This window comes from Littorina saxatilis, linkage group LG8 (genome assembly GCF_037325665.1).
Source record: "Littorina saxatilis isolate snail1 linkage group LG8, US_GU_Lsax_2.0, whole genome shotgun sequence".
NCBI classification, from domain to species: domain Eukaryota; kingdom Metazoa; phylum Mollusca; class Gastropoda; order Littorinimorpha; family Littorinidae; genus Littorina; species Littorina saxatilis.
Window position 1 is genome coordinate 32332700 of NC_090252.1, and position 12500 is coordinate 32345199.

Below are 12500 nucleotides of genomic sequence, written 5' to 3' on the forward strand. Positions count from 1 at the left end.
GTATAGTGTGGGGAACCCAAATGGGCAAACGAGCTCACACGTAACCAAAACAAATTCTGGAACGCTGAAGAAAGAAGAAGCTTAAATTATCATATTTGCTCTCTCCTCACCACAACTCTTGCATACACGTTTCAAAGGTAGTGCTACGTACTTTGTTTGTAACATTTCATTTAAAACAATGCCTCAATTGAACACAATGAGTGTTTTAAGAGCAATAATCAAAGAAACGTTAGCAGAAAGTGTAGACAAAGACGTAACTGGGAACGCATTATCTTGACAGACGCAGAAATGGAGCAACAAGCAAGGATACTGAGAAAGGAGGAGTAACCGATTGTGACAGGTAAACATGTTGTCAGAGTGTGTGTGTGTGTGTGTGTGTGTGTGTGTGTGTGTGTGTGTGTGTGTGTGTGTGTGTGTGTGTGTGTGTGTGTGTGTGTGTTAGTGTGTGTGTGTGTGTGTGTTTGTGGATGTGGGTGAGTTGTGACATTGTCAGCCATAGTAATCATAAAGCAATTAACATGGTGTGTACCAACACACACACACACACACACACACACACACACACACACACACCTATAACCAGACGTATATGTGTACAATATATTTATATATCATACTGTATATTTTCAGCACGGGAAGCTCATCGTCCTCGTTGAACCAAAGCGATACGATTATAGACACTCAGGAGGAAGAAAGCGACCCTCTTATAAACGTTGAGGGCAAAGCCAATCATCACATGGAAGAAAACGAATCTGAACAGAAGAGTTTCGCGAAAGACGGTGAATACCTGTCAAACCGATCTGAAGAGGAGGGCTTAGCAATGCCCAAGCATCCTGCAGAGACTTCGGAGGGTAAGGGTATTGCTATTTGTGCAATAGGGCATTTGAGTATATCAGTAGTTTATGCTTTGTATTTGATTTGAATTGTTTCGTTAAAACTGTCACATAAGAGTATAGAAGACAGATGCGAATGTTATGATACACACGCGCACAACACACGCATTCGGGAAAACAATGGGTAGAGCCAGACTGTATGTTAGCTGGTTTATCGTACGTTTCTGACGCAGAAAGGAGCCCACATTGTTCATTGGGGAAAACTCCATAGAAATATACACAATCATGTTATGTTACCTTACCAGGCCTTACCTTACCTGACCTTACCAGGCCTTACCTTACCTGACCTGACCTGACCTGACCTGACCTTACCAGACCTTACCTGATCCGAACTGTTTTTATCTTTACCTACCTGATCTCACCTTAGCTGACCTAATATGTGACCCTCCACCACGGAATGAGTCGGATGTCACCTCGTGCGGTTCAGCACTCCGGGGATGTCAGGTATCAGTGTGAGGGTCACCTTAGTCACAGGCTTATAACTAGCAAAGTGTTCGCTCTTTTCTAAAACGGTTTTCGCCACAGGATAGAGCATAAACAACTCTTTTAGAAAATGTAAAAATCATGTAAAGATGACACGCGACTCATTCCGTGGTGGAGGGTCACATTATTACCTCACTTGACCTGCTCTGCCCTCATCTGAATGTACCTGGCCCTACAGTACTTTCCCCCACACTACAGAGTCCTACCGCACTTCACATGACCTTACCTTGTACGCAACCATACTTTACTTGCCTTGACGATTCCTATTGACGATGGTATACCTCACCACACCTGACCTTACCTTACTTGACCTTGCACACGGTCGACTCATGAACGGGTTTAAATGTGAAAGTTCTTGCCTCTGATTCCATCAACAGCAGCCTCTGACAAAAGGGAAGTCACGGATAGTGCACGCTTCGCACACGCAGAGGGAAGACAGACTGATGGGGACATCACACACGTCACTCCAAGTGAGGTACCAAGCACCACGTGCTACACTTCCACTCCTGGATATGCACACAGCGAGTAGGTCACTTTTTTTCTTTGATCTGATTTGTTATCTTGCAAAGCGAGCGGAAAGTTAGCTCCTTTCCTCTCCTAAGTGCTAAAACCGAGAATTACGCAGGGAAGACGGACCTGTGTCACATTTTATGCAGTTTTATTGATGGTTTGAAGTAGTTCGTTTTAATTTGTGTCTTAGTGTTCTCTCTCTTTCTCTCTCTCTGTCTCTGACTCTGTTTCTGTCTTACTCCGTCACGGCGGAGTGCTGGCCGTGCACCCAAAAGCGGACTCAACCAAATGGGTATTTTTTGAAAGCTTGGGGCCTGCCGAACATAAAAATCGATGTTAACAAGAAATATTCAAGGGCGCACTTTCTCTTTTCAGTCAAAATTCAACTATACCCTGAAGAGTGATGCACGAGCATTTCAGACGCTTGCCTCTGAAAAAAGAAGTTCTCAGCCAAATTACGAACTCAAACTGGTACGTTTTACATATAAATGTGTTAGTTGGTATCTTTTGATTATCACAAAACAATTTGCGACTGCTTTGGCCGAGGATGCTGGTGACAGTATCATTATTATGAACCCTACCCTAAATCCAGGAAAGACGTCGTCCAAAATGTAGGTAAGTTTTGATTAAAAATAAATTCACACAAGACTAGTATTGTTGTTTGGCTTCAATGGATATATTTTCGTCAAGTATGATGTCTTTACATTATATCTGTAAAATATGAATGGATTTGAACCATATACTATGTCACTATGGCCTTCCAATCTTCCTAACCCCCAGCCCAGTAAAGCGTGCGAGACGTTTCCTGAAAAAATGTCGCTTTGTGGTGCGAGTTCAGTGTGACATGATTAGTTTCCAGAACCCCATTTCTGACTTTCAAAGTTTATCTACATACATTTAGCAATGCACGAGCAAAATATGACAACTTAATGGTGCCTTTTGGTTTAATGCTATGGTAAAATTGCTAGTGATAGTGTTTACAGCTTGAAACAAAACATAACAGATGGGAATAGTCTTCCTCAATCTGGTTCAGAGCATAATGTATTTCTATTTTCAGAGGTAGCATTATTTCTGATAAGAGCTAGAGCCAATATGAATGATGCTGAATATTTGAAAAATGAACTTTGTGACTCATCTGAGTAGCAGAAGAGAATTCGTGATCGTCAGCGTAAGGCTGGCTGTCTTCAAGGCAATTCCTAGATGAACAACTTAACACTGCGTTCGATTATTCGCCCGTTTCTTAAGCTAGAGCTTTGAAACTTTACACGCGTCTAGAGCTACATGAACGCTTTACAATACATACAATATAGTTGACTCTCGCGTTATTTAAAGGTCACAACAAGGTCATTACCAGGCAAAAACGAGGGAAAACCGACGGAAAGTACCATTTTCTGCAACTGTTTGTTAGAAAAAGCTTTCAAATTCAATTATTTTGGGGGGATTAACGCATCTCTAGACATGACAATCATCCGATTATCAGACATCAATTGTGGAGGTCACGACAAGGTCATTACCAGGCAAAAACGAGGGAAAACCGAGGGAAAATACCATTTTCTGCAACTTGTGTGAAAGTAAAAGCTTTCAAACTCCATCTTCTTCTGGTATTGGCGCATCTCTAGGCATGACAATCATCTGTTTAACAGTCCTCAATTTTCAAGGTCACAACCAGGTCATTACCAGATAGAACCGAGAGAAAACCGAGAAAAAATACCATTTTCCATAACTTTTTTGTAAGTAAGAGCTTATAAACTCCATCTTCTTCTGGGATTAGTGCTGATTTCAATGACCCTGAAGTCCGAGGAAAGTTTTCTTGGCCCATGCCTAGTTTGAAGGTCATGACAAGGTCAAGTTTACACGTTTTCTATTTGTGTTCGGCTATTTTCTAAGCTAAAGCTGTTGAGGCAGATTCATGACATCTTCCTTCGCCCACAGGGGCTCTAGGGGGGTGGGCGGGGCTGGATGTAATAGGGGTAGAAGAGAAGGGGAGAGAGAAGAAAAAGTCAATGTTAAGGTGTTCATCTACCGATAGGCTTGCGGTCTGCAAGCCTGACTCTGAGGATCACACCGGCTGTCCTGGCACTCAGACGAGTCATAAAGTTGATATATTTTCCGTCGTTTTACCCAGTAATGACCTTGTTGTGTGACCTTTAAATATTACGAGAGTCAACAATATTTGTTTCATGTCTTATAATGCCCTAGACGTGTGTAAAATCCCATCCTTGTCATGACCTTCAAACATTGCATGGGTCAAGAAAACTTTCCAAAGACTTCAGGGTCATTGAAATCAGCGCTAATCCTAGAAGAAGATGGAGTTTATAAGCTCTTACTTACAAAAAAGTTGCAGAAAGTGGTATTTTCCCTCGGTTTTTCCATCGGTTTTATCTGGTAATGACCTTGTTGTGACCTTGAAAATTGAGGACTGTTAATCAGATGATTGTCATGTCTAGAGATGCGCCAATACCAGAAGAAGATGGAGTTTGAAAGCATTTACTTACACACAAGTTGCAGAAAATTGTATTTTCCCTCGGTTTTCCCCGGTAATGACCTTGTCATGACCTCCACAATTCATGACTGTTAATCAGATGATTGTCATGTCTAGAGATGCGCTAATCCCAGGAAACAATTGAATTTGAAAGTTCATTCTTACAAACAGTTGCAGAAAATGGTACTTTCCCTCGGTTTTTCTTCGGTTTTACCTGGTGATGACCTTGTTGTGTGACCTTTAAATATTACGAGAGTCAACAATATTTGCGTTATGTCTCATAAATCCCAAGACGTGTGTAAAGTTGTAATTAAGCTTTAGCTTCGAAAATAGCTGACGTCCAGAAAGTATTTTATTTGACCGTAAAAGATATTCCCAAATAGAAAACGTGTAAATTTGACCTTGTCATGACCTTCAAAGTAGGCATGGGTCAAGAAAACTTTCCAAAGACTTCAGGGTCATTGAAATCAGCGCTAATCCCAGAAGAAGATGGAGTTTATAAGCTCTTACTTACAAAAAAGTTATAGAAAATGGTATTTTCCCTCGGTTTTCTCTCGGTTCTATCTGGTAATGACCTTGTTGTGACCTTGAAAATTGAGGACTGTTAATCAGATGATTGTCATGCCTAGAGATGCGCCAATACCAGAAGAAGATGGAGTTTGAAAGCTTTTACTTACACACAAGTTGCAGAAAATGGTATTTCCCTCGGGTTTCCCTCGTTTTTTTTCATCATTTTCATTTTTTCATTTTTTCATTACTTTATTGTCCCATCGCTGGGAAATTCGGGTCGCTTTCTCCCAGTGGAAAGCTAGCAGCAACGGAGTCGCGCTACCCAGGTGTCTGCGTGTTTAGGTGTATTCAGCCACCTGCACTTATGGCAGAATGACCAAGGTCTTTTACGTGCCATTGTGATGACACGGGGGTGGGACATGGCTTCCGTCTCTGGGTCTGCACATAAAGTTGACCCGTGTCCGTCCCGGCCCGAATTCGAACCTGCGACCTTTCGATCACAAGTCCAGTGCTCTACCAACTGAGCTACCGGGCCCCCTGGTAATGACCTTGTCGTGGCCTCCACAATTGATGTCTGATAATCGGATGATTGTCATGTCTAGAGATGCGTTAATCCCAGGAAACAATTGAATTTGAAATCTTTTTCTTGCAAACAGTTGCAGAAAATGGTACTTTCCGTCGGTTTTCCCTCGTTTTTGCCTGGTAATGACCTTGTTGTGACCTTTAAATAACGCGAGAGTCAACTATATTTTACGTATTGTAAAGCGTACATGTAGCCCTAGACGCGTGTAAAGTCTCAAAGCTCTAGCTTAAGAAACGGGCGAATAATCGAACGCAGTGTTAAGTTGTTCATCTAGGAATTGCCTTGAAGACAGCCAGCCTTACGCTGACGATCACGAAGGCTCTCTTGCTACTCAGATGAGTCAGAAAGTTCATTTTTCAAATATTCAGCATCATTATATTGGCTCTAGCTCTTATCAGAAATAATGCTACCTCTGAAAATAGAAATACATTATGCTCTGAACCAGATTGAGGAAGACTACTCCCATCTGTTAAGTTTTGTTTCAAGCTGTAAACACTATCACTAGCAATTTTACCATAGCATTAAACCAAAAGGCACCATTAAGTTGTCATATTTTGCTCGTGCATTGCTAAATGTATGTAGATAAACTTTGAAAGTCAGAAATGGGGTTCTGGAAACTAATCATGTCACACTGAACTCGCACCACAAAGCGACATTTTTTCAGGAAACGTCTCGCACGCTTTACTGGGCTGGGGGTTAGGAAGATTGGAAGGTCATAGTGACATAGTATATGGTTCAAATCCATTCATATTTTACAGATATTATGTAAAGACATCATACTTGACGAAAATATATCCATTGAAGCCAAACAACAATACTAGTCTTGTGTGAATTTATTTTTAATCAAAACTTACCTACATTTTGGACGACGTCTTTCCTGGATTTAGGGTAGGGTTCATAATAATGATACTGTCACCAGCATCCTCGGCCAAAGCAGTCGCAAATTGTTTTGTGATAATCAAAAGATACCAACTAACACATTTATATGTAAAACGTACCAGTTTGAGTTCGTAATTTAGCTAAGAACTTCTTTTTTCAGAGGCAAGCGTCTGAAATGCTCGTGCATCACTCTTCAGGGTATAGTTGAATTTTGACTGAAAAGAGAAAGTGCGCCCTTGAATATTTCTTGTTAACATCGATTTTTATGTTCGGCAGGCCCCAAGCTTTCAAAAAATACCCATTTGGTTGAGTCCGCTTTTGGGTGCACGGTCAGCCCTCCGCCGTGACGGAGTATCTCCCTCTCTCTCTCTCTCTCTCTGTCTCTGACTCTCTGTCTCTGTCTCCCTCTCTCTCTCTATCTCTCTCTCTCTGTGTTTCTGACTCTCTGTCTCTGTTTCCCTCTCTCTCTCTTTCTCTCTCTACCTCTCTATATATATATCTCTTTGTCTTTGTCACTCTCTTTCTCTCTCTGTCTCTGACTCTCTCTGTCACCCCCCTCTCTCTCTCTCTCTCTCTCTCTCTCTCTCTCTCTCTCTCTCTCTCTCTCTCTCTCTCTCTCTCTCTCTTTTTTTTTCTCTTAATTTTGTGTACATTTGTCATTTTCTTCAGCAAAAAGAGCTTCGTTTTATATATAAAACCTCCACTCCACGCATTTATTTGCACTTCATACCTATCCCTTTCTTATGTTTAAAGGTACTGAACTTGTCAAATCCAGGTGCACGGAGCCTCTGGGGTTTTTATAGTCATACCTCAGGCAGCTATCCGTTAGAAGAACTACCAAGTTTCATTGACTTGCACCCAAAGAGTCAAGAACTGCGATTTTTTTACGAATTAATTTCGTACTCGGACCCAGCTGGTCTTGACCTATTTTTGGATCTAAATTTAGATCAGGTAGATCACCACATCATGCACAAAAAGACACGTGAAAACTATGCCAGACATCATCATGAGTTTGTGTAAAACAAAATGGAGGCCGGAATCACTCAGTTGAATCGAACTCCGACCAAACACCACGTAATAACTAGGTTAATTTATGCACTCGCGTGAACAAGAAACTGTCGAGCTTCACAGATGTCGTCGTTGGGTAGTTTTGGGTTTGTGTTACCACCATATGAGGATTTTTGAACTGTAAATGCACTCAGCTGCAACAAAAACGCAAAACGAAGGCTGTGAGCTGCACTGTGCCTTTAACAATTGTATTTTTTCAGCCCACAACCACTGGTAACATCGAATCCGAATGGTTCGTACGAAAATGAGGGCGAGGACGAGGACGATGCCGAGAAGGAAGACACGGACAAGATGACACCAACAGAACGTAAAGACCAAGTACTGGAACGCTTGAAGAGAGGTGGAGCCGTTGCGACTGCTGCGTTCGCAAACCTTGACGGTTGATACTGTCATGTCGGCAATATTAGACAAGTGTAATGGGCGGGGATGTAGCTCAGTCGGTAGCGCGCTGGATTTGTATCCAGTTGGCCGCTGTCAGCGTGAGTTCGTCCCCACGTTCGGCGAGAGATTTATTTTCTCAGAGTCAACTTTGTGTGCAGACTCTCCTCGGTGTCCGAACACCCCCCGTGTGTACACGCAAGCACAAGACCAAGTGCGCACGAAAAAGATCCTGTAATCCATGTCAGAGTTCGGTGGGTTATAGAAACACGAAAATACCCAGCATGCTTCCTCCGAAAGCGGCGTATGGCTGCCTAAATGGCGGGGTAAAAACGGTCATACACGTAAAAGCCGTGGGAGTTTCAGCCCATGAACGAAAAAAACAAAAAAAAAAAGACAAGTGTGATATGTTTCCGAAGGGGCACGATTCGACTCCTCACTTCAGATCTGACACGGCGTGTAGGTGGGATAACACCATATCTCCACTTGGATACATCCCCAACTTCAACACCCTGACTGCTTGTTTCGAGGAGTTAACATTGTTCGATGAATTACATTCGTAAAACGCCACTGGAGGTATTTAACGAAATAAATTAATGAAAACGTGTCCATAAGCAGTCTGCTTGTTAACGTTCTTAATGTTGTTACTGTTTATAGCGTGTATACAAGAAATTAATTTAAAAAAACACACGCTTAAACCAAAACAATTTGCACAGATAACACCCAGGCGATTGATTTGGGGATTTGTTTTGCAAAGTTGAGGAATGTGGAAGAAAAACATGTTTGTTTGTTTATTCAAAATAATATGAGAGTTGTTCGTGACACAGTTATACACAAAGAAAACTTGTTTGGTTTTGTCTGGGTTGTATTGAACTTCATTGTGATACGGTTATATAAAGACAACGTTTAGGTTTATCAGGATTGTATTCAAATTAATCGTGAACAGCCAGAGTATGAACTTACGCTAACGCTAGCGTATATCACATGGACCGAACAAGTCTAAAAGTACACGGATTTGGTGTGATGGTGATGGTGGGCGTAACAAGATTAATATTGTTTTAGGAAACGTGATCTGTTTTGCTTTAACACTGACACACGGTGGTTCTACAGCTCCGAATGACTAATCATAAATAGTATGTACTAGCTTTCAAAGCAAAGGCAATGTCGGTTCAATATGGATGCACACTTTAGGGAGTGTGTGTATTAAATGCTGTGATATAGATGTTGTGTTGTTGTTATTTTTGTTAACTGTCTTCATATCATGTTAACAGAAGATGATATTATGTGTTGATATTGTGTAGTTATAACTCGTAATATTTTTCCTTTCTCGTGGAAAGAACTTAATAATATCGTTCATGGGCTGAAACTCCTACGTTCCCTAATTTGTTTTGCACGAGTAGGATTTTACATGTATGACCGTTTTTACCCCGCCATTCAGACAGCTATACGCCGCTTTCGGGGGAAGCATGCTGGGTATTGTTGTGTTTCTATAACCCACCGAACTCTGACATGGATGGCAGGATATTTTCCTTGAGCACGAAGGGAGATAAGGCACTAGCAGTTCTGCACATAAGCCTGACCTGGGCGATTGGAAAAATATCCACCCTAAACCCACCAGGCGCGGCCGGGATTCGAACCCACGACCTTTCGCAAAGGAGGCCGATGTCTTATTCACTCGGTCAATGCGCCGGTCAAAAGTGAGTTATCAATAGCAAAGGAATGTTTAATTCATGGCGTGACATTAGTTTTATAAACCTGTTACCCCTCTCTTAGCATGTTACCCCCGTATGACGTTCGGCGTATATGGATTACATCCGGCAGTTCTAACCAATACACTTGACAATAAGCGTTATATGTAATCGATGAAGAATAATTACCATACACTTGCTGGAAATGAAAGAAACCTACATACTGATACTACAGGTTGTGTCATCACTAAGGCTTGTAACTGTGTTGTGAAATATTTTTGCTTTGTGGTTTATGATATGTAAATCGCGTGTCCATTTTTATTTTATTTATATTTTTTCCAATGTCTAACCAGTGATCACATGCGGAAGACCTTTGTGAAAGTCTTATGCATATCTACTTCAAAGCGTAAATGGGTTGTGACATGATCTGTTCTTGATAGTATTGGGTTAAGTGATCTGCTTTAAACAAAGATATTGTGTATATTTTACAGCCAATCTGTGTGGATGAAAACTGGTTGAATACCCAATTAGGATATGAAGATGTACTGTGTTATGCTAATTTTTCGTTCATTTCCCAATTTCTCGCCTGTCATGCCTAGTGAAATATATTATTCCAAATTTCTGCTTTGAAGGGAAGCTGAGTAATGACATGCATGTGTCTTCATATTTTGTGCAAAAATATGTTCTGCATTGTCAAAGGTATTGTGTGTAATTTGTGGCAACATCAAATTTCTCATTTCTTTATGTGACATTTGGAAATGAAAGAAAAATTAGCAGAACACAGTACATGTTCTGTACAAAAAAGATGCGTTTGTTGTTGCTGAATGTATTGCGCGCATTGACAGCCGAGATGTCACCTATATCAGTGTAAGCAAAAGTGTCAATTTTGAAGCATTAATGAAGCAAGTATGCTTTTAGTTTTAAGTTTTTGTCCGAATGACAAGATTCTTAAAATCCCATTTTGGATTGGATTGGATTGGATTGGATAAGATTTACAGTCCAGTGAGGTTACCCTCATGGAAATTCGGGCTGCTTTCTCCCCGGGGAAAGCGAGCTGCCATACATACGGCGCTACCCATATTTTTTTTTTCCTGCATGCGTGTATTCATGTTTCCTGAGACTTAATGCCGTGTGAGATGGATTTTTAACGCCTGGTATGATGTGTGCTGGTGAACATGATGGAGAAAGCGAGACAGAATTGCCTTTAAGTCTTCTTCTAAAACTCCCACGTTCACTCATGTTTTTTCACGAGTGGATTTTTACGTGTATGGCCGTTTTTACCCCGCCATTCAGGCAGCCATACGCCGCTTTTGGGGGAAGCACGCTGGGTATGTTCATGTTTCAATAACTTACCAAACTCGGACATGGATTACAGCATATTTTCCGTGCGCACTTGGTCTTGTGATTGCGTGTACACACAAAGGGGGATAAGGCATTTTAGCAAGTCTGCAAATAGGTTGACCTGGGAGACTGGAAACATCTCCACCTTTAACCCACCAGGCGTCTGCATCCGGGATTTGAACTCACGACCTTCCGATTACGAGGCCGATGTCTTAGCCATTGTCTTTTAAGTGTAAGTTAGTGTACTATATATACGGGGCGGGGATATAGCTCAGTTGGTAGCGCGCTGGATTTGTATTCAGTTGGCCGCTGTCAGCGTGAGTTCGATCCCAGGTTCGGCGGAAATTTATTTCAGAGTCAACTTTGTGTGCAGACTTTCTTCGGTGTCCGAACTCCCCCCGTGTACACTACATTGGGTGTGCACGTTAAAGATCCCACGATTGACAAAAGGGTCTTTCCTGGCAAAATTGCTTAGGCACAGTTAATAATTGTCTACCTATACCCGTGTGACTTGGAATAATAGGCCGTGAAAGGTAAATATGCGCCGAAATGGCTGCAATTACTGGCCGTATAAAATTTCATCTCACACGGCATCACTGCAGAGCGCCTAGAACTGTACCCACAGAATATGCGCGATATAAGCCTCATTGATTGCTTGATATATTACTTGGTTTAGGCGCGAATTCTCCTGTTACATGAACAATCAGTGTTGTTTTAGTGCTGTCGTGTTGTCTTTAGAATTGAACAAACGTTGACTGATAAACGCTTGCAAACACTAGTATTATCAAGACATGTTAGTGTTGCATTAATCAATCAATATGAGGCTTATATCGCGCGTATTCCGTGGGTACAGTTGTAAGCGCAGGGATTTTTTTTTATTTTTTTTATTTTATGCAATTTATATCGCGCACATATTCAAGGCGCAGGGATTTATTCATGCCGTGTGAGATGGAATTGTTTTTACACAATACATCACGCATTTACATCGGCCAGCAGATCGCAGCCATTTCGGCGCATATCCTACTTTTCACGGCCTATTTTTCCAAGTCACACGGGTATTTTGGTGGACATTTTTATCTATGCCTATACAATTTTGCCAGGAAAGACCCTTTTGTCAATCGTGGGATCTTTAACGTGCACACCCCAATGTAGTGTACACGAAGGGACCTCGGTTTTTCGTCTCATCCGAAAGACTAGCACTTGAACCCACCACCTAGGTTAGGAAAGGAGGGGAGAAAATTGCTAACGCCCTGACCCAGGGTCGAACTCGCAACCCCTCGCTTCCGAGCGCAAGTGCGTTACCACTCGGCCACCCAGTCCTTGAGCTTAATACATTTTGTAAGAGTTGCTTGTATTTATATTCAGATTTTTTTCAAATACTGCCAGATTATAACTGAAAAATGTCCATAGTGTACATTGATCGCCTTACTGTGCAATTATTGATAGTATTATATATATATATATTTTTTATTGCTGCTTATATATGATAGTTAAAATACTGCCATAATTATACAGAAGAAAAAAAACATCCGCATGAACATGTTCCTTTGGAAAAAGCTATTGTGTGCCTTTTTGTTCTATTCCCCTTTACATTTATTTCTAACTTGATCTAGATTGGTTGTATGTATCGAGATATGTTATAATAAAATATAAAATATGTTTCTTGTGTTTAGTTTAGAAAACGT

General features: G+C 41.3%; 1 protein-coding gene across 2 annotated transcripts in view; it reads left to right on the forward strand.

Moving 5' to 3' along the window:
• Positions 1-12474, forward strand: part of LOC138973327 (uncharacterized) — a 20480-nt gene extending 8006 nt beyond the window's left edge. Inside the window, exons 8-11 of one of the 2 annotated variants that reach the window (XM_070346055.1) lie at positions 281-340; positions 631-851; positions 1757-1901; positions 7609-12474. In XM_070346055.1, coding sequence (XP_070202156.1) covers positions 281-340; positions 631-851; positions 1757-1901; positions 7609-7792 — 610 coding nt within the window. In that variant the 3' untranslated portion in view covers positions 7793-12474. Of the gene's footprint in view, positions 1-280; positions 341-630; positions 852-1753; positions 1902-7608 lie in introns of both variants that reach the window. The other variant, XM_070346054.1, reaches the window with a different exon arrangement.
• The last annotated feature ends 26 nt before the right edge of the window (positions 12475-12500 follow it).